The sequence below is a fragment of the Cololabis saira genome, chromosome 11 (assembly GCF_033807715.1).
Source record: "Cololabis saira isolate AMF1-May2022 chromosome 11, fColSai1.1, whole genome shotgun sequence".
Classification (NCBI taxonomy): domain Eukaryota; kingdom Metazoa; phylum Chordata; class Actinopteri; order Beloniformes; family Belonidae; genus Cololabis; species Cololabis saira.
This window is the reverse complement of record NC_084597.1, coordinates 6,472,432-6,492,859: the sequence shown is the minus strand read 5'-3', so window position 1 is coordinate 6,492,859 and position 20,428 is coordinate 6,472,432. Positions and strand designations below refer to the sequence as shown.

General features: G+C 39.3%; 1 protein-coding gene across 1 annotated transcript; it reads left to right on the top strand.

Moving 5' to 3' along the window:
* Positions 1 to 395: 395 nt before the first annotated feature.
* On the top strand, positions 396 to 14,869 carry LOC133454525 (inactive phospholipid phosphatase 7). Its single transcript, XM_061733248.1, is given in 5 exon segments — positions 396 to 627; positions 739 to 1,136; positions 1,858 to 1,899; positions 1,901 to 2,195; positions 13,904 to 14,869. Coding segments are annotated over 4 exon segments (927 nt in total). The 5' UTR covers positions 396 to 627; positions 739 to 935; the 3' UTR covers positions 14,293 to 14,869.
* The last annotated feature ends 5,559 nt before the right edge of the window (positions 14,870 to 20,428 follow it).

Below are 20,428 nucleotides of genomic sequence, written 5' to 3'. Positions count from 1 at the left end.
AAAAATGCATATATATATATATATGTATATATATATATATGTATATATATATATATATATATATATATATATATATATATATATATATATATATATATATATATATATATATATATATATATAATGTTGTTACCAACATGGTATTAACCATTAATATATATGCAGACAAGTTAGAAAGTAAAAAAAGGTATTTCTGAGCAGCCTGTCTACTACAACGGTATAATAAAGTCCTGTAATGATGGCTTTTAGTTTTGGCGTCCACCCCAAGAATTGAAGTCGTCGTCCCCCCCCCCCCCCCCCCCCCACCCCCCCCCCCCCCCCCCCCCCCCCCTAGGAAACAGTTTTGGAGGCGCCCCTGGTTAAGAGTAAGGCATCATTTGGAGAAGTCCACTCCGCAGCAGGACGCACGGCGCAGGCGCCCACCCAGCGTGCGTAAACGACGTCAAATCCGTACGGAAGCGCAAAAGCGCCGCACAGGCGGCGTTGCTTTGTCCTCCTTGTTGATTGTTTTTTTTTATTATTATTTATTTCATTCACCTTCTCGGGTTTTTCTGCAAGTACAATCATTCTCCTCTCCTCGCAGAGAAGACCGGAGATGCTGCGCGCATCCTCATCATCTTCCCCAGGGTAAGACAAAAAAAAACATGGTCCTGTATTTTTCATGCACATGTCAGCTGTGGTTTTTATTTCCCTGCGTAACAAAATGCTCATGTCTCTATTTTATGGCCATGCTTGTAGATCGTCTTTCACATGGTTGGCTGGAAGCAGATGTCACTCAATTCACAAACTGCCTGCATGGACGTGGCAGATTTCGGAGCCTCTAAATATATCTAATAAGGGCACAGGAGGGGGGGGGGTTATTCTGGGATGCTGTTGTGGTGAAGTCGAACCACGAGTGATTGTGAGCTGAAAGAAGAGCCTGCCTGTTTCCAAACATGTCCTCCACTTACAACGTGAGATCCAGGGCTCGGGAGAGGAACAGCGTCCTCAGCAGACCCGAGTTCATGTCCCTGAGCGCGCAGCCGCTCCGCGGCGGCGGCGGCGGCGGCGGCCCCGGCCCCGGCCCCGGCCCCTCGGAGAGCCGCCGCGCGTCCAGGCGACCCCCGCAGCCAGGGGCGTCAATTGGGTATGGCAAGGTACGGCAGCCGCCACACCTTGGCTTCCAGGGTTAAATGTAAATGTTTGTTTTTAAATACTTTTATGGAATTACTCTATTTGTATTGATTATTCTATTATTTAATACATATAGAATAACTAAAAATGCAAATCAGAACATGATCGATTTCACTAGTTATTACACTTCAAAAACTGAAAATCTTAACAAGAATATTTGTCTTATTTCTAGTTAAAATGTCAAAAAAAAATCTCATTACATTTAAGACAAGACTCAAAAACAACCATTTTCACCTGTTTCAAGTAGATTTTCACTTAAAATAAGTGGAAAAATCTGCCAATGGAACAAGATTGTTTGGCTTGTAATGAGAAGATAAATCTTGTCCCACTGGCAGATTTTTCTACTTATTTCAAGTGAAAATTTACTTGAAACAGGTGAAAATGGTCAAATAAGTTATTTTTCTGGGTGATGGCTCTTGTTTTAAAGTGTAATTAGATTTTTTGACTAAAAATGAGGACATTTTAACTAGAAATAAGACAAATATTCCTGGTAAGATTTTGAGTTTTTGCAGTGAGTGAGACTGCATTTGGAAAAAGTTCCAATTTTCTTGACCACACAGATCAGCTACATAAACTTCTGTGATGAGTATTTGCTGGACGTGTTGATTGATACTCTAGTTAAGTTCTGTGACTCGTAACCTTGCCATACCTTAGCTTCCACTGAATTGACGCCACTGCCCGCAGCTCAAGCACCAGGCGAGCCAGCAGAGCGAAGAGCCCGCCCGACACCACTGGGAGCAAGGACAGGAGGGAGTCCACCAAGATGCCCGAGGAAGACTGCATGCAGCTGAACCCTTCCTTCAAGGGAATAGCCAAGAACGCCCTCCTGGCCATCGACATCTGCCTGTCCAAGAGGCTGGGGGTGTGCGCCTACACGTCCTCTTCCTGGGGGGGCTGCCGCTCCATGGTGGCCCTGTTTGCGCTCACGGGGCACGGCATCACGTGGATTATTGGCACTATACTGTGCCTCACACGGAGTAACACGCTGGCAGGGCAGGAGGTCCTAGTCAACCTGCTGCTCGGTAAATGCTGCACAGCACTCATCACCTAATAAAAAAGAAAAACTAGTGCCACATACCCATCATATAATAAGAGGGACCTGCACCTACAACCTCTTATCTAGTCTAATGCACATTCAGATTTGTTCAAAAACCAACAAATAATCCTGAAATTAGTCAAAGTCCTTGAGCCAAATAGCCTAGGGCAGCCTCATCTTCAAACCAAGACAAACACTGTAAGATGTCCATCAAAGCAGAGTGTAATACAGTGTATAGATAAACATTTAAGCACTGTATTTTGATTTGAGGATTTTATTTCAAACATGCATGTTAAAGAAAAGAGTACAAAAAAAGTGACAAAAAACAGAATACAAATATGTGTGTGTGTGTGTGTGTGTGTGTGTGTGTATATATATATATATATATATATATATATATATATATATATATATATATATATATATATATATATATATATATATATATATATCACAGCTCTTGGGCAGACCTCACGGATCCACCAACATGCTCGAAATGGACTAGGATTGAAGTAACCACTTACGAGTCCTATACCCCTGAATCTTATACACATTTCTTACATGTAACAAGGCGAGTTTCAATAAGCTTACTTATTAAACACCCATACCTAGAAAACCTAGAAAAAAGTACAAATTTCTGGGAAAAAAGTCGAAATTTCTGGAAAAAAGTCGAAATGTCAAGATTAATGTTGAAGTAAAATCTTGAGAAAAAGTCGAAATGTCGAGAAAAAAGTCAATGTCGAGAAAAAATTAGAAATTTCGAGAAAAAAATTTGAAATGTCAAGATTAATGTTGAAGTACAATCTCGAGAAAAAAGTCGAAATGTTGAGAAAAAAGTCGAAATTTTGAGAAAAAAGTTGAAATGTTGATATTAAAAAGGAAAGGAAAAAGGAAGAAAAAAAAGGAAAAAAAGAGAAAAAAGGAAAAAAGAAGAAAAAAAGAGAAAAAAGGAAAAAACAAACGAAGAAAAAAAGGTCAAACATTTTTGAAAAAGCTCCAGGAGCCACTAGGGCGGCGCTAAAGAGCTGCATGCGGCTCTGGAGCCGCGGGTTGCCGACTCCTGCACTAGAGTTTACATCTGAGTCACAGGAAGCACGGAGACAAAAAACTAGGACCTCAGTTTTATTTTCATTCAAATTTAAAAAGTTTAAAGCCATGAAAAAGAGAGGCATAACATTTATTTGTGATCTTAAGCGTAATAGCCGATGTTCACCATGAAAGCACAAATAAAACAAGATTCAACCAATTTGCCCTGATAAGAAACAACACTACAGGCCACTGTGCAACAAATCTAAAAAGCCATGTGACTCCTGATGAAGTTTCTGCCACGTTAATGAAACAGTCATCTGTAACGGTCCAATAACTAACTGTACGGTTATGTCAATACATGCTGTGTAAAAACACAGCGACTAAAGATAATCAGAGCTCTTCACAAACGACAAACCATTCAGTCCATCCATTTATTAACTTGCACTTATCCGAATTCGGGTCACAAGGGCAGCAGCCTAAGTATAGAATAAGTATAAAGCCTAAGTATACACAGTACTCGAGATGTAAAAAAAAATCAGGGGGGATGGTGGATTTTATCATATGGGGACAGATAATTTGTGCTGATTACAAATAATATAATATATTACAAATAATAGCAGTGACCAAAACACCTGCAGAAATACTGCAGGAATGACATAGCAGCAGTTAAATGCAGCCTTCTGTAAGCTTTAAATATCCACTGGGCTTACATCAAATACATCAAAACACAACAATAAAAAACACTTTTCTGAACTTATCAATATGACTCTGTCCTTCACAGGATACGTAACATGGATCACTGCAAAAACTCAAAATCTTAATATTCTTAATATTTGTCTTATTTCTAGTTAAAATGTCTCATTTTAGTAAAAAAAAATCTCATTACATTTAAAACAAGACTCATCACTGGAAAAAAACATCAATTTTCACCTGTTTCAAGTAGATTTTCACTTTAAATAAGTAGAAAAATCTGCCAGTGGAACAAGATTTTTTGCTTGTAATAAGAAGATAAATCTTGTCCCACTGGCAGATTTTCTACTTATTTCAAGTGAAAATTTACTTGAAACAGGTGAAAATTGTCAAATAAGTTATTTTTCTGGTGTTATTTTTCTGGTGATGACTCTAAATGTTGAAATAGCAGTAAAACCACATTCATTGATGAAATGACATAAGGGATGGAAAGGAGGGATGGCAGTTTTACAGGGGGATGATTTGGACCGTTTTTATTTCAGGGGGGATGCCATCACCCTCATCCCCCCTCAACTCCAGTACTGAGTATACAGCCTTGGCATTCCGGGCCAGTCAAGAGATGTGGTCTCTCAATTCTATGCAGAGAATTTGGAAATAAGATAGAAAAATGGGGAGTTTTATGCCCCAGCAGGTGATCTGCCACGTCACAGTGATGGCAGCTGCAGAATCCTGGCCTACGAACGTCATACTTTCCTCTGTACCACACAGGTCACCGCGGTAAAGCACCGTGCTGGTGCTGGTAGACATGTAACGCTGATTGAACACTGGTTTTAAGCTTTATTTTAAGCTTGGATTTTAGTTTTGTAGTCAGTTTTTAGGGAACGTTCATTTATCCAGCTGCAAAGAAGAGTCTACTATTTTTTTCAGAAATATTGGTTTGACCCATCTGTTTTCTCACTTGTACGGACAAGCTTGCATGTACACACACACACAAACACACACACACATGCAGACAATATCGACTCAGAACATGGATTATTCACCAAAAGCAACACAAATCTGGCCGTGGCCACGTTGGGCTGATTGGAAGCCAGTAAATCTCTGGATCTGGGACACGGTTTCATTGTGTTTAGGATTTTGCTCGGTATCAAACGCTTGTTCTGTATTTGTTGGTTTATGACTCTTTGTTGGGGGGGGGGGCAGCAACAATCTATTTAAAGATGGTTGTAAAATTAACATTACATGCTGATATTTTACCATTCACGATAAACGGTCAAAAAAATTCCCCACGGTAAAAATAATAATTCCTCGCGGTAAAAAATGATAAATTCCCGTTGATGACGTTTTTGTGTAAAGTCGAATTTATGGTTCTGTGTTAAATCCACGCACAACGTACGTGAAGGAAGGAAGGAAGGAAGGAAGGAAGGAAGGAAGGAAGGAAGGAAGGAAGGAAGGAAGGAAGGAAGGGAGGGAGAAAAGAGGAAGGGAAGAAGGAAGGAGAGAGCAGGAGGAAAGAAGGAAGGAAGGGAAAAAAGAAGGAAGGTAGGAAGGAAAGGGAAGAAGGAAGGGAGAAAACAAGGAAAGGAGGAAGGAAGGGAGAAAAGAGGAAGGGAAGAAGGAAGGAGAGAGCAGGAGGAAAGAAGGAAGGAAGGGAAAAAAGAAGGAAGGAAGGAAGGAAGGAAGGAAGGAAGGAAGGAAGGAAGGAAGGAAGGAAGGAAGGAAGGAAGGAAGGAAGGAAGGAAGGAAAGGGGAGAAGGAAGGGAAAAAACAAGGAAAGGAGGAAGAAAGGATAGAGCAGGAGGTAAGAAGGAAGGAAGGGAAAAAAGAAGGAAGGAAGGAAGGAAGGAAGGAAGGAAGGAAGGAAGGAAGGAAGGAAGGAAGGAAGGAGGAGAAGGAAGGGAGAAAACAAGGAAAGGAGGAAGGAAGGGAAAAAGGAAGGAAGGAAGGAAGGAAGGAAGGAAGGAAAGGGGAGAAGGAAGGGAGAAAACAAGGAAAGGAGGAAGGAAGGGAGAAAAGAGGAAGGGAAGAAGGAAGGAGAGAGCAGGAGGAAAGAAGGAAGGATGGGAAAAGGAAGGAAGGAAGGAAGGAAGGAAGGAAGGAAGGAAGGAAATGAGCCAGAAAGAAAGAAAGAAAGAAAGAAAGAAAGAAAGAAAGAAAGAAAGAAAGAAAGAAAGAAAGAAAGAAAGATAAAATCCCGTTGATACGTTTTTGTGTAACAAACATGGCGGATCTGAGAGCGAGATAGATTTATAGTTACAAAGGTGGAGTTGAATTGGTATTTTTTTTATCGTCATTTTTATCGTTACCGGGATAAATGCCAGAAATTATCGTGATACATTTTTTAGTCCGTACCGCCCATCCCTAATGCTGAGTGACAGTACTTTATGTTTTCATCTACCATCTTCTATTAATAGTGTGTGAGGGTTGATTAATTCAGACCACTGTTGCACCAGAAATAGTCCTCATATAGTGTTGTAACCCATAGTTACCCGCCACTAAGAACGTCAGAAAGCAGAATTACAAATATGTGAAAATTCTAAGACTATATGTATCAGGAATGAGACAAATACAACCTCAGATAAACAGCAACATGTCATATATGTCACACTCTGAGGGTCATGCCACAGCATTTTAATCAAGCTGAGGGTTTGACGTTGACCGGGCCACTACAACAGCACAACTCTTGAGCTTTTTCCTCCAATCTTGGGATCATTGTGCTCTTGCAGGGCCCAGTTTCTGCCCAGCTTTAGCAGTCGGACGGATGGCATCATTTCATTCAAAAATACTTAATAAATTGCCCATATTCAGTTGCTAAATAAACCCCAATCATCACCCCTCCACTAACGTCCTTGACAATATGAAGACTTTGGACCAAATCCACAAAAGGATTGCGCGGCTTTTGCGGCCGCTAAACCGGTGTAAATGAGACAAAAAGAGAGCGTCTAATTCACAAAGCACCCGCAAAGGGGGAATTGCACCACAAACTGCGCTGCCAAGCAAATAGTGTCATGGTGCGCCTGTGCCATTTGCATGCATGTAAATTAGGTAATATTCATACATTCGGCGCAAAATTGCGCCCTTTCTATGCAAATAAGCCTCATTGCAAAAACCGTCTAATTCACAAAGGCCAGCGCTATTTGCCACACGCAAAAATAGTGGAGCAAATACCGTCTTTTTGAAGCGTGTATTAACTGCGCGCAAACTCACTCCTCAAGGCTGATTTATGGTTCCGCGTTACACCAACGCAGAGCCTACGCCGTAGGGTACCCGGCGACACGCACCGTATGGTGCGCGTCGCTGCGTACCCTACGCCGTACCCTACGGCGTAGGCTCTGCGTCGATTTAACGCAGAACCATAATTCAGGCTTCACTCCCCCTCTGTCTCTGTTTCTCTCTCTCTCTCTTCAATATCATTCAAGCCTGTGTGATACTCAATGATATTAAGGGTGAAATCTACAGTCAGACATGACTGTACACAGTCAGATCAAGTGGGGTTGTGGACTTATCACGGATTTAAAAATAAAAATAACAGGACGGAGCTCAGGATTTATCCATACAGTAATGGGCTGCTTTATTACAAACAATTCCACCATATAAACATATAAATCTAGAATGTGTGTGTTTAACAGCTGACCTGTAGGTGTGTGTAGCAAAACACAGAACATAAATTACCGTCAGATCCTGATCTGATCCTGATCCGGTGTTAATGAAGTTACTGCAAGACTTTATGGGCGTGTTTGCGCCGGCATATCATTAGAGCAAAATCTTTTGTGAAAAGGACCTTAAAGGTATTGTGACATCATTTTTAACATGCTTTTAACACTATTAAAAGTCTTGGCCAACATCCCTCAAATGTGTCTAAAAGAGTGTAACAAGAAAAACTTCACTCTAGTACTCCATTCCTGGCTTTTTATGACAGTGTTTTTTTGCGCCGTGAAAAACGCTTCCTTTTTCCCCCTTTCCTGTCAATCATTGCTCCGCTCCTCCTCCAAACCTCCTCCAACCAACCGCTACACACTTCTGCCCGCGTCTCCACACACACGCGCGCACACCGACCACAAACACCGACACACAGCCCAGACAGGGCGACTACAGCCCGGGGATGAAGTCCAACCGGGACCAGAGGACCGGGACCGCAGCTCCCCGCGAGCAATACGCTCACAGCGGCGTCGGAGAGTTAAGCCGGGAGCGACAGGCGAAGCATGCACGGAAAAGCAGCAGGGCGAAGCAGACAGTCCACAGCAAACAATCATAAAAATAAAGGCATGCAAGCAGCAGTGTCTCCTTATCTTAAGTCCAGTCAGTGGCCACGGGTCTTCTTAGCAGTTTTCCTCCGGTGATTAGAACAGAAGAGGCTCTAAACAGCTCCGTGTTAAGCCTGATTTATGGTCCCGCGTTAAATCGACGCAGAGCCTACGCCGTAGGGTTCAGCGTACGGTGCGCGTCGCCGCGTAACCCTACGCCGTAGGCTCTGCGTCGGTGTAACGCGGAACCATAAATCAGCCTTTATGGTGCGCTGGAGAGGAGAGGAGGCAGGGAGCTGGGTGGAGGGGGCGGTGATTTAGCGGGTCGTTACGTAACGACCCGCCACCAAACCACATGCGCCGTTTTTGCACAGTTATGCGGAAAATCCCAGAAAGCACACAATACACTGAATGTTAAAAGTTCGTTGTTTTTTGGGTGTAATTGATGTCAAGACACCCAACAAAACACAAAAAATCAAGAAAAATGTGTTTTTCATGTCACAATACCTTTAAAACGGGGCAAATTGAGGGCGCAAATGCGGCGCAATTCACAGCGCTATTTGCGGGCGCAATCTATTCTTTGTGGATTTGGCCCTTTGTCTTTTTCTACTTTTTTGGGGAGGATTTTGGGCAAACATGGCACTTCACACAATGGCTGAACAGCTGTACTTTGATTTGGTTTGTTCTGCAGACACTTTTCCATAACTCTTGTGTGTTCAGATGCATCTTGCAAACATGAGCTTTTTGCTGCTTTTTCCCAGCAACCCTTCCAGAAATGTATTAATTTAGTCAAACATGCTGACCGACGCCAGTAGAGTCCAAGAATTCATTTTCTTTTTTCAATTAAATCAACACTGACCTGAATGCTTCTGACCAGCGAACTGACAGAACTGCAGCTTTTATGGAGGTCTGCACGGCCACTGATGATCATTTAATCAGGTGCATTTGATAGTCAGCAGCATCTGGCTGCTACTTACACTCTTTATTCGTTTGGAAGCAGTGAGGATCTACTTATTCTGCATTCTGGCACAGTTTTTACTCGAATAAATACATAGAGAGCAGCTTTTCAAGTAAGCATGGAGTAGGTAGTGCCAGTAATAAGCATGATAAGGCTGTGCTCACACAGCTGGCGTCTCTGTGCTCGGTGGGCGTTTCATTTTCAAGAGTTCACCTACAAACACTTAACTTAAGTGCATTCATGTAATTTTGTAATTATGTCATTTTTACTGAGAGAACTAAGGTGTGCCTGTATCTCAGTGTGGGGTTAGATGATTAGGGGCCTGATTCACTCAAAACAAGACTCATCACTGGAAAAAACAACAATTTTCACCCGTTTCAAGCAGATTTTCACTTAAAATAAGTAGAAAAATCTGCATGTGGAACAAGATTTTTTGCTTGTAATGAGAAGATAAATCTTGTCCCACTGGCAGATTTTTCTACTTATTTCAAGTGAAAATTTACTTGAAACAAGTGAAAATTGTCAAATAAGTTATTTTTCATACTTTCCTCTGTACCACACAGGTCACGGCGGTAAAGCACCGTGCTGGTGCTGTTAGACATGGAATGCTGATTGAACACTGGTTTTAAGCTTTATTTTAAGCTTGGATTTTAGTTTTGTAGTCAGTTTTTAGGGAACGTTCTTTCCTGTAGACCAGGGGTCGGCAACCCACGGCTCTAGAGCCACATGAGGCTCTTTAGCGCTGCCCTAGTGGCTCCTGGAGCTTTTAAAAAAATGTTTGCCTTTTTTTTCCTTTTTTTCTCTTTTTTTTTTTTCCTTTTTTTTCTTTTTTCCTTGTTTTCTTTTTCTCAAAATTTTTACTTTTTTCTCGACATTTCGACTTTTTTCTCAACTTTTTTCTCAAGATTGTACTTCAACATTAATCTCGACATTTCGACTTTTTTCTCGAAATTTCGACTTTTTTCTCGACATTTCGACTTTTTTCTCGAAATTTCAACTTTTTTCTCAAAGTGCATAATGAAAAAAAAATCTTCCCCCAGTTATAACTAATATAGAAACATGCAGCATGTGTTGCCTTCATTCTAAGGCTTATACAAGACTTTTCATTTTTTGCGCCTCCAGACATATTTGTTTTTTGTGTTTTTGGTCCAATATGGCTCTTTCAACATTTTGGGTTGCCGACCCCTGCTCTAGACCAGCAAAGAGTTAGTTCTACCTTGGAACCGGTTCTTCTGGCCCAGAGACAGTTCTTTGTCAGTGGGAACAGAAAGCCCGGTTCCAAACTCACCACTGGGCCAGAACCAGAACCAGCCCTGGAACCGGTTTGGTGGAAAAAGTGGTACTTGAGACGTGGTGGCCTGTTGCAGGAACTGTCCTACCACCGATCGCATTAGTCTCAGTATCTGCAGTTACTGTTTACATGCATGTGGAAGTAGAATCGAGGGCAGTGACTAGTGCTGGGCGGTATAACGGTTCATACCGAAAACCGGTGTTTATTTTTCTTATGATATTAATTTTTCATATACCGTAATACCGGTGAGTATGTACAGTAGCGTACACAACGTTGGGAACGCCACGCGGCGCTACGTTTCGCCGCGCCGTGGAATGTAGCGCCGCTGGACACTGTTTGTGAGGGGACTGTTTAGCAGTAGTGATGCACCGATTGTTCGGTAACCGAAATTGTTCGGCCGAAAATGGCAAAAAAACACTTTCGGTGTTCGGTGGAATAAGTGGGGAAAAAAACGAACAATTAATAACTGCGTTGTAATATAAGGAAATAGACTGGCAGCTCCCGTACCGGTTGCGACCACAAACATAAATCGTTGGCCAACCAAAAAGTAACCACATAAGAATTTTACCTAAAATTCACCAGGAGGTGGAACCAAAACAACATAATGCTGGGAAATTAAAAAATGTTCAGTTTTTTATGTTCAATAAATATTTTCTACCTTGTAATTTTGTAAAAGATTTTTTTGTTTGAAAAGCATGTCTAAATCAAATTTATTGGATTTATGCAATGGTGAAAAAATTGGCAAAATAAATGAAAAACTGCGAAGAACCATGTTCGGTATTGTTCGGTATTCGGCCAAGTGTTTATTATTATTTTCGGTTTCGACCACAAATTTTCATTTTGGTGCATCACTATTTAGCAGTTGCATTGTTTACAGCGGACATATGTGGGTGAAGATGCTGAAAACGAAAGTCCCACAACTGTTCCAGAACATGACACAGGGGAACTTGCAAACCTGTATTTATACTAGTGTGGACATTAATGTTTTTCTACAATATTTCGTCCTCATGACAGTAAAATAGGCCATTCTAAGCCAATTTACTGCAGCAATTCCTTTCCAAATCATTAGAAAATGTGGTTAACACCCAGTTGTGCATGAAAAAAAAATATACCGTGATATACCGTGAAACCGATATAATTTTGAAAAATACCGTGATATAAATTTTTTACCACCCAGCACTAAGTTCTACCTTGGAACCGGTTCTTCTGGCCCAGAGACAGTTCTTTGTCAGTGGGAACAGAAAGCCTGGTTCCAAACTCACCACTGGGCCAGAACCAGAACCAGCCCTGGAACCGGTTTGGTGGAAAAGGGGTACTTGAGACGTGGTGGCCTGTTGCAGGAACTGTCCTACCACCGATCGCATTAGTCTCAGTATCTGCAGTTACTGTTTACATGCATGTGGAAGTAGAATCGAGGGCAGTGACACCGTAACACCAGAATGTGAGACTACTGACATGGAGTATGTGAAGACGGCCATGGTGGGGATATTTTTGGCATTGCTGTGGACTTATAAAAGGCTTTTAGACGTGTGGAATGTGGACTGAGAGCAAATGCTCCTTAGTTGTGTATGCCTCGCTGGTTATTCTTGGTCCCCAAGATATTTACACATTTGGTCTATGATACACAAATGTAACATAAGATTTTACTTATGTATTTATTATTGACATTTTATTAGGGCCCGAGCACTTACAGTGTGAAGTACCTATTGTATCTGTAGGAAAAATGAGGGCCTTTTTTCCCCCTAAACGTGCCCCAAAAGTCACCAAATTTTGCACGCAAGCCAGGCCTGGCGAAAAATGTGATATTTAATGGTTTGCATTAATGGGCGTGGCCTAACGGCTCAACAGCGCCCCCTACAAAACTTTGTGCATGTACGGTTTGACGTACATGCACGAAAATCGGTACACACCTGTATCATGTCGCAACTTAAAGAAAAGTCTCTTGGCGCCATGGCCGAAACCGAACAGGATGTCGGCCATTTTGAATTAATTGTGTAATTTTGGCGCAATTTATGCCATTTCTTCGGCCGCTTCTTCGCCCGAACCGTAACGTGCACCCAGGTGTGTTATATATTCAAAATGTGCGTCTCCATCCTGCAACGACGCGCATTACTTTTCTCAGTCAAAAGCGTTACCGTGGCGACGAATGGTCAAAAAGCGCGCCCCTCCCCTTCATCTGATTGGTCCATATTTGATAGTTCCTACTTTCTGCCATAACTTTTGAATGGTTTGACATAAAGACTCGTGGGTGGTTTCATCCGCTAAATGTCCAGGCCTGAAGAATCTACATGCAAGTCATACAAGCTTCCACTGCAGCCTGAACGTGCAAAAGGGTGCGAGCTTTAATTCTATATTGGATCTGTATGCTCCATTATATCTCAGCTGGAAATGGTGCATATTTATATATTAAATTCCATTCAGTTCAGCTTTATTTATTTAGTGCCAAATTACAACAGATGTCATCTCAGAGTTCTTCAGCAATACAGTTCTGCTTATTTCTGTCATATATTAACGTTTTTTTTTATTCAGTAAAACCATTTTTCAGCTATTAAGGCAGGGGTGTCAAACTCATTTTGCTTGGCGGGCCGGATTTGACCAATTTTTTTCTCGCGGGCCGCACGCTCAAAATAACAAAAACGGTCGTGAAAATGTTTTCTCTAATTCTTTTTTTTTCTTATTGTTATCTAATTCAATATCAGTTTAGTTAATTTTAAAGGAAATATGCACTTTGTTTACACTCTAATTATGTAAAATATATTTCTTCAGGATCTTTTCTTGAAATTTCTCGTTTTTTTTTCAAATTATGCAAGATACTTTTAATATCATTTTACAAAGATAAACAGAAACAAGTATGTTTTTTTTTATATTTCGCTTTTTTATAGGAAATTTAATTAAAAGCAAAATCTTTCTTATTAGATCCGAGAGTGTTTCTTTGTGATTTAGAGATTTTTCCAGTACAATTAAGTGTATTTATTTTTAAAAACTTCTTTTTTAACTGTTTTACTTTGTCACTATCCTCGTATTCAAAACTGAAATTCTCAGAATAAATATCTTCTATCATCTTTTTTAGCAGTGATATTTTTCCTGCGAAAATATATAATAGTAGTCAGTTAATAAAAATAAACGACCGTCTGCAAAGAAATAAAATCGGCAAATGCATTCTAGAAAACTAAAAAAATGTTGAAAACTGCTCTATTTGTGGAATAACGATGGATTTGTAGAATAAATATATTATCGGATATGCTGAGATTTATGGCAATTATTTATGCCTTCCTTTTTAGTAAATTAACATTTCGGTTTTTTGCGTTGGAAAGTTCTCTCGGGCCGCATGAAAAACTCTCTCGGGGCGGCATGCGGCCCACGAGAGAGATTTGATTTAATTTTCTTTATTGGCATTTTTATATTGAAGTATTTCAACATTGTTGTGTTATTGTTATTTCACATTGTTACCTTCTCTCCCCCCCCCGTGGTTTTGGTGATAGCCCTCATTCTTGACGTCATGACGGTGGCCGGAGTCCAGAGACTGGTGAAGCGAAGAGGACCTTGGGAGATGACGCCAGGCTTCATGGACTGCGTCGCCATGGACATGTATTCATTCCCCGGCGCCCACGCCAGCCGGGCCGCCATGGTGTCCAAATTCCTGCTGTCTCACCTGGTCCTGGCGGTGCCGCTCCGCATCCTGCTGGTGCTGTGGGCTTTCCTGGTGGGCATGTCCCGGGTGCTCCTGGGAAAACACCACCTAACGGATATGATCTGTGGCTTTGCGCTGGGCCTGCTCCACTTCTCCCTGATGGAGACGGTGTGGCTCTCGTCCAACACCTGTCAGACTCTCATTTCCATAAGCACGCTCAGCTGGAGCCCCTTTTCCTGAGCTTTTTGATACGCTAACCTTGCAATGTAAAGGACTTTGGTAAGTCTTTTTAAGTTCTGTTTGCAAGAGTTCAAAGTTTTTTCTACTGCAGGCTGCGGAGCAAAGAAACCCAAATGTTTGGATGCAGCTGCTGACTTGCATGCAAGTACGCATGACAGGCAGGTCCCAGGACCCGTATACGGTGGCCGAGACCCGCCATTGCTGAAAATAAAAGTAACGCTGCAAACAGAAACAAACGCCGCTGCAAGTAAAATAAACGCTTTGCAAATAAAATAAACGCTTTGCAAATAAAATAAACGCTTTGCAAATAAAATAAACGCTGCAAACAAAAAGAAACGCCGCTGTAAAAAAAAGAAACGCTGCAAATAAAATAAAAAAACGACGCAAATAAAAAAGCCACAATGGAAGTGAATTACCGGGGACTATTTTTGCTGATGCACCGGTGTTGCACATTAAAAATTACACGTAGCAACGTTGAACACTAACCTTTTCACTTATTTTCTCGTTTGTTGTTCTTCTTATTCCTCGCTCTTCTTATTTCTTCCTTTTCACTTACGTCTTTGTCTTCTTCTCCTCTCACGTAAAAAACACTGGTGCATCAGCAAAAATAGTCCCCGGTAATTCACTTCCGTTATGGCTTTTTTATTTGCGTCTTTTTTTATGTGCGGCGGCGTTTCTTTATATTTGCAGCGTTTCTTTTATTTGCAGCGGCTTTTGTTTTTATTTTCAGCATTTATTTTATTTGCAAAGCGTTTATTTTATTTGGAGCGGCGTTTCTTTTTATTTGCAGCGTTTCTTTAATTTTCCGCAACGGCGGGTCTCAGCCACCGTCCCCTTACAAGACATTCATACGATTTCACAAAGTCTACTGTCACACTCCTCTTGTGTTGCATAGTTTCATTAACACACAACAGACAAAAAAAGACAACTGCCGTGTGTCTTGTAATTGTACATGAAGGTTTAAAGTTTAACATATTCCTGCCGTTCTATTTCCTTTTATTTCTTCCCCTCTTTCTCATTTCTGTGATTTCTGGCTGACAGGATACTAAAAAGAAAAAAAATGTTGAACACTGAATAGAGTTTGATTATAGGTTGTAGTATTGGATGTAACGTGAATTTATCGAGAATTATTATTGTCTGGATCGTCCAAATCATTCTTAATCTACAAGGCTATAATAATCTTGTACTCTGAAAGGATTTTTGTTGTTTTTACAGTGTGTTTCAACTATTTGACCTTTTTTCTGTGTTGAAGTTGACTATGGTGTTTATCTACAACAACATTGCACAGATTTCAACATTTTTTTTTTATTTCAGTTATTCCTTTAATGTGTCTAGTTTGCATTTCATATATCTTAATTGTTTTTCCGTAATAAAGACTCTAAAACCCACTAAAAAGCTCAAGCTTGTGTACATAAAGGTGGGGAGTGTTTGGACATTGGCACACACAACGCGTATGTAGTTTGAAATATCAGAAAGACCTTTGATGCAAGAATCTTTGTGCCAAACTTATTTCTGTGCACTGACTTGGTGAAGTTTAGTGTAACAGTATACCGGTTGGTTTTGTAAGGATCTGTTATATGGTGTTTTTTACTTTGTTGCGCAATGACACTAATAAAAGAAGATGGACAGTTGAAAAAAACTTGTTGTTTTTTTGTTTAATTTATGTTGATCTAATAATTGCTCAGGGGGGTTATTTATGCTCTGGGTGTCTGGACGGAGCCAAGAGCCAACTTGTTATAGATGCTGAACAAATAAAATTGAATTGAACTGAACAATGCCTATTACATGAAAAACTGTTCGTTTTTAGGATAATTTTCTTAAAAATAGCTGTACCTGGCATTGCTGTTTATCTGCTAATCTGCAACGGGGGGGCTTTGCAGATATCTGCCAAGCAGAAAGAGCAAATGCACCATTGATATTTTGTTTTCTCAGTCAGATGATTACGACTGGTAGTTCAACTGTCTATTTATAATGTAACTTTTCACAGCAAGTTGTGTTAAAAGCTTCAAACATCACATGAGCTGCAAGGCTTCACATGATGCTCAGAGTCATCAAAAACAACAAAAATGTGTGATCTGATGAAACAGAAATGATGCATGTCTAACATTTGCGTGTTTGCTCTCACTTCTAAAACATATGATTAAGATCGTATTAATCCAGAGGTAAAAGATCATAATTCAGATGCACAGCGACACAGCCCGTGCAGAAGTGCAGAAGCACAACTGGAGCTTGTGAGTGTTTTATTAGCAGGACGAGTTTCAGTCTAACTTACGACGGAGTATTAGGGCCAAACTAAGACAAAAAAAAATTGGAAATTACGAGAATAAAGTCGTAATATAATGAGAATAAAGTCGTAATGTTGCGAGAATAAAGTCGTAATAGAATAAAGACGTAATATGAGAATAAAGTCGTAATATTACGAGAATAAAGTCATAATATTACGAGAATAATGTTGTAAAATTACGAGAATAAAGTCGTAATATTCAGACAATAAAGTCGTAATAGAATAAAGTCGTAATATTACGAGAATAAAGTCGTAACATTACGAGAATAAAGTCGTAATTTATGAGAATAAAGTCGTAATATTATGAGAATAAAGTCGTAATATTATGAGAATAAAGTTGTAATATTATGTGAATATAATTTATGAGAATAAAGTCGTAATTTATGAGAACTCTAACAGGAAGAGCATCTTCTCCCTGTGTTAAAATGAGGAATATTGAGCATCTTGTGAAGTTATATTTATATATTTATAATATATTTAATATTACGACTTTATTTTCGTAATATTACGACTTTATTCTCAAAATATTACGGCTTTATTCTCGTAATTTTACGACTTTATTCTCATATTATTATGACTTTATTCTCGTAATTTCCTTTTTTTTGTCTTAGTTTGGCCCTAATACTCCGTCGTACTAACTTAGTGACCTTCACGCTTAAAATTACCTAATTTAGGTTAATTTATGGTATAATATGATCTTTTGGTGAAAGAACAACCCGAAACAAGTTCCAGGCTTCTTTACGATGGTTAAAAAAATACCAGTGTTGTGCTTGAACGAGTTGAAATGAACGCGTTCATTTCTGTGAGAACGTTGAACTGAACGCAACATATTTGCAAATAAAGAACGTGAACTTGTTCATTCTGCAGATCACGAACTGGAATTTGAACTGTTCAGATTATGTGAGTTTCAGCTTCACTGTTTAGGTCCAATTATTACGGAATACATTTCACCACATTTAAAATACTTGACGAGACAACGACTTCACACTACATTACCCACAATGCAGTGCACACTAGCATAGCAACGGGCACTAGCTCGCATGGCAACGGCGGCCCGAGCCCGGTGCAGTCTTTACAATGACTGGATATCTCTTAAAATTAATAATTTTCCACCTTTTGAATTAAGCCATATTATTTTCTTCATGGATTTTTTTGAATTTTCTGTTTCTGATATTATTAATATAATTTTGTTACTGGGTAAGTAGGCTACCATATTCATTGGGCCAAATGTAGAAAATTGTAAACCCTCCTTCCGGGGTTTTATTAACGATTTTAAGATTTTTTTCACATATCTCAAAAGAGTAGGAAACAAAAAATGCAAGTAAAATAAGTTTAGACATTGCTTGTTTTTTGTTATTCTAATTTAATAATTCCCTCCTTTTCTATGCTCCATTATGTGAATTTAAATGCTTAATTTATTTTGCACCTTTTAATTCTTAGAGCGCCTTTTTTTTTGTTTTTTTGTATTCTTTACAAGAATCCCTTTTTATTTTTATTTTCCTTTCTTTTCATATTTTGTCAATTATCCTCTTTGAGAGTTTGTATATTTTCAATAAAGTTTTTGTATTTTCAATAAAGTTTTGCGGACGCATGGTGATCCCCTTATCTGCAGAATTTTACACATCGTCTCCCAAAGATTCCAACGGTAAAATTCTAACCTTTTTGTGCAAATTGTGTCCACCTGCGCTGAGAAAACAAGTTTAACAACTAGTTCAAAATCCTAATTGTACCTTCCACATACACATTATATATAAACACTTTCATGCTCATTTTAAGAAGAAAACTGCAAAGACCAAAAGAGTAACTAATGTTTACAAGCAAGACATCAAAAAGTACTTTAACTCAGGTTTCAAGATTATTTATTTGTCATTGTTCATATTTCATAACTGAAATTACAGGTGATTCATCGCAGGTGCTGGTCCTAATATAAGTGAAGAAAAATATATATATATAAAGTGCAAGATGGAATCAACTCACAGGCTGATTGAAGGCATTGTGGTACAACAATGATTTCTGATTACCTTTAAAAAAAAAAACTGCATAGCTTTCAGTCCTAATTTCCTGTCACTCTACTCTTACAGCAGAATCTGACAGGAAATAAAACCATCGCTATACCATGTGCTCTTAAAAGCTGTCAACAAAAGGAAGTGAAACTACTGTCAGAACTCTGCTTGCTGACGTTCCAGCTGACAGATGTGCTTATTTTCCCCAGATGCACGTCGACAATCTGCAATTTAATATAAAAACATATTGCAACAGAACCAAATGTGTCTGAAATAGCTGCAGTTTCACAGGTGAGTTCAGACTAGGTGGAAAGTTTCCAAGCAAAATGGTTCAGCATTTCCTGACAGAAGCTGTGTGAGTTTTGCTCTGAAAACAAGGCCTCCCACGTCAGCATAGCATGTTCCCAAAGTAACCCAGTGAACAAAAACTAATATGCAGAGCTGGGTAGAGTAGCCAAAAATTGTACTCAAGTAAAAGTATTGTTACTTCAGAATAATATGACTCAAGTAGAAGTAAAAAGTAGTCATCCAAATAATGACTTGAGTAAAAGTAAAAAAGTACTTGGTGAAAAAACTACTCAAGTACTGAGTAACTGTTGAGTAACGTCTGATTTTTTTAACACGACCATTCAAACAGACAAAAGTACAAAATAATCATCTTCAGGCAAATTAAATCAATAAAATAATAACATTTATTAAAATGAATAAAAAATACAAAATAGCTTAAATTAAAAGAAGCTTAAAGTAAATTCAAGTACTTTAATAAATAATAAAATAACAGAATAAAAAAATAAATTAAGCACAAGTAGCACACAATTTCCAGCCTTTGTACTTTTCTTTTTTATCCAGGCAGAACTAGAACAAGCCCATGAACTCATAGAAACTCTGTGTGTGTTTGAGTCTGTGTAAATGTGACAAAACATGCAAAAACAAACATTTTTCCCAAAGAATCACTCAGTGATGTCATGAGATTGACGCGTACGTGGATAAAAGGGATAAAAGAAAAGTAACAGCTCAACGTAGCCTAATGTAGCGGAGTAAGAGGAACAGTTTCTTCTTCACAAATCTACTCAAGTAAAAGTAAAAAGTATAGTGATTCAAAACTACTCCTAAAAGTACAACATTTCCCAAAACTTACTCAAGTAAATGTAACGGAGTAAATGGAACTCGTTACTACCCACCTCTGCTAATATGTGAACTGTTTCCGCACAGTCCATGTGTTCGATGTAAACAGACTGCTTTTGATCTGTATATTAAATAGATAAAAGCTAGAATTAGACACCACAATGTTGAGGTCTCTTCACCTGTGCCTTTGTTCAAAAACTTTCTGATGAATATCAGAACATTTTGTCTGGATCAGCACCAGGAAATACTGTATGCATTAGAATAAAAGGATGTTAAATCACAGATTAGCTGTAAAGTTATTAAAATATAAAGCATTTTTAGTTGTATTAAGGATGCAGAGTCTCCGGGAGATGTTTGCAGGGTTGTTGAAACAAAACAATGGTTGTAAGAGTGCGCCCTCTGCAGGACTCTACTTGGTCACACTGCAAGGAAACTGAATATCTCTAGCGTTGATATGATTTGATTACCATAACCTTGCAGTGGTTAAATCATTCATTTAAATATAAAGTATATAGATATAGATATATAATCCACTGCATTTACGTCAACAATAACTGGGCCAGTGACAATCGCAGTACACACAGACACTGTTCACTGGACTCCTCTGACCAAAACCATCACCACATGGTTTGAACACCAGGACCTGGCTGCACACATAGAGGCTGTACTACGCTACATCAAGTTCTGCATGGGAGATGTCACTATAATATATATATATATATAT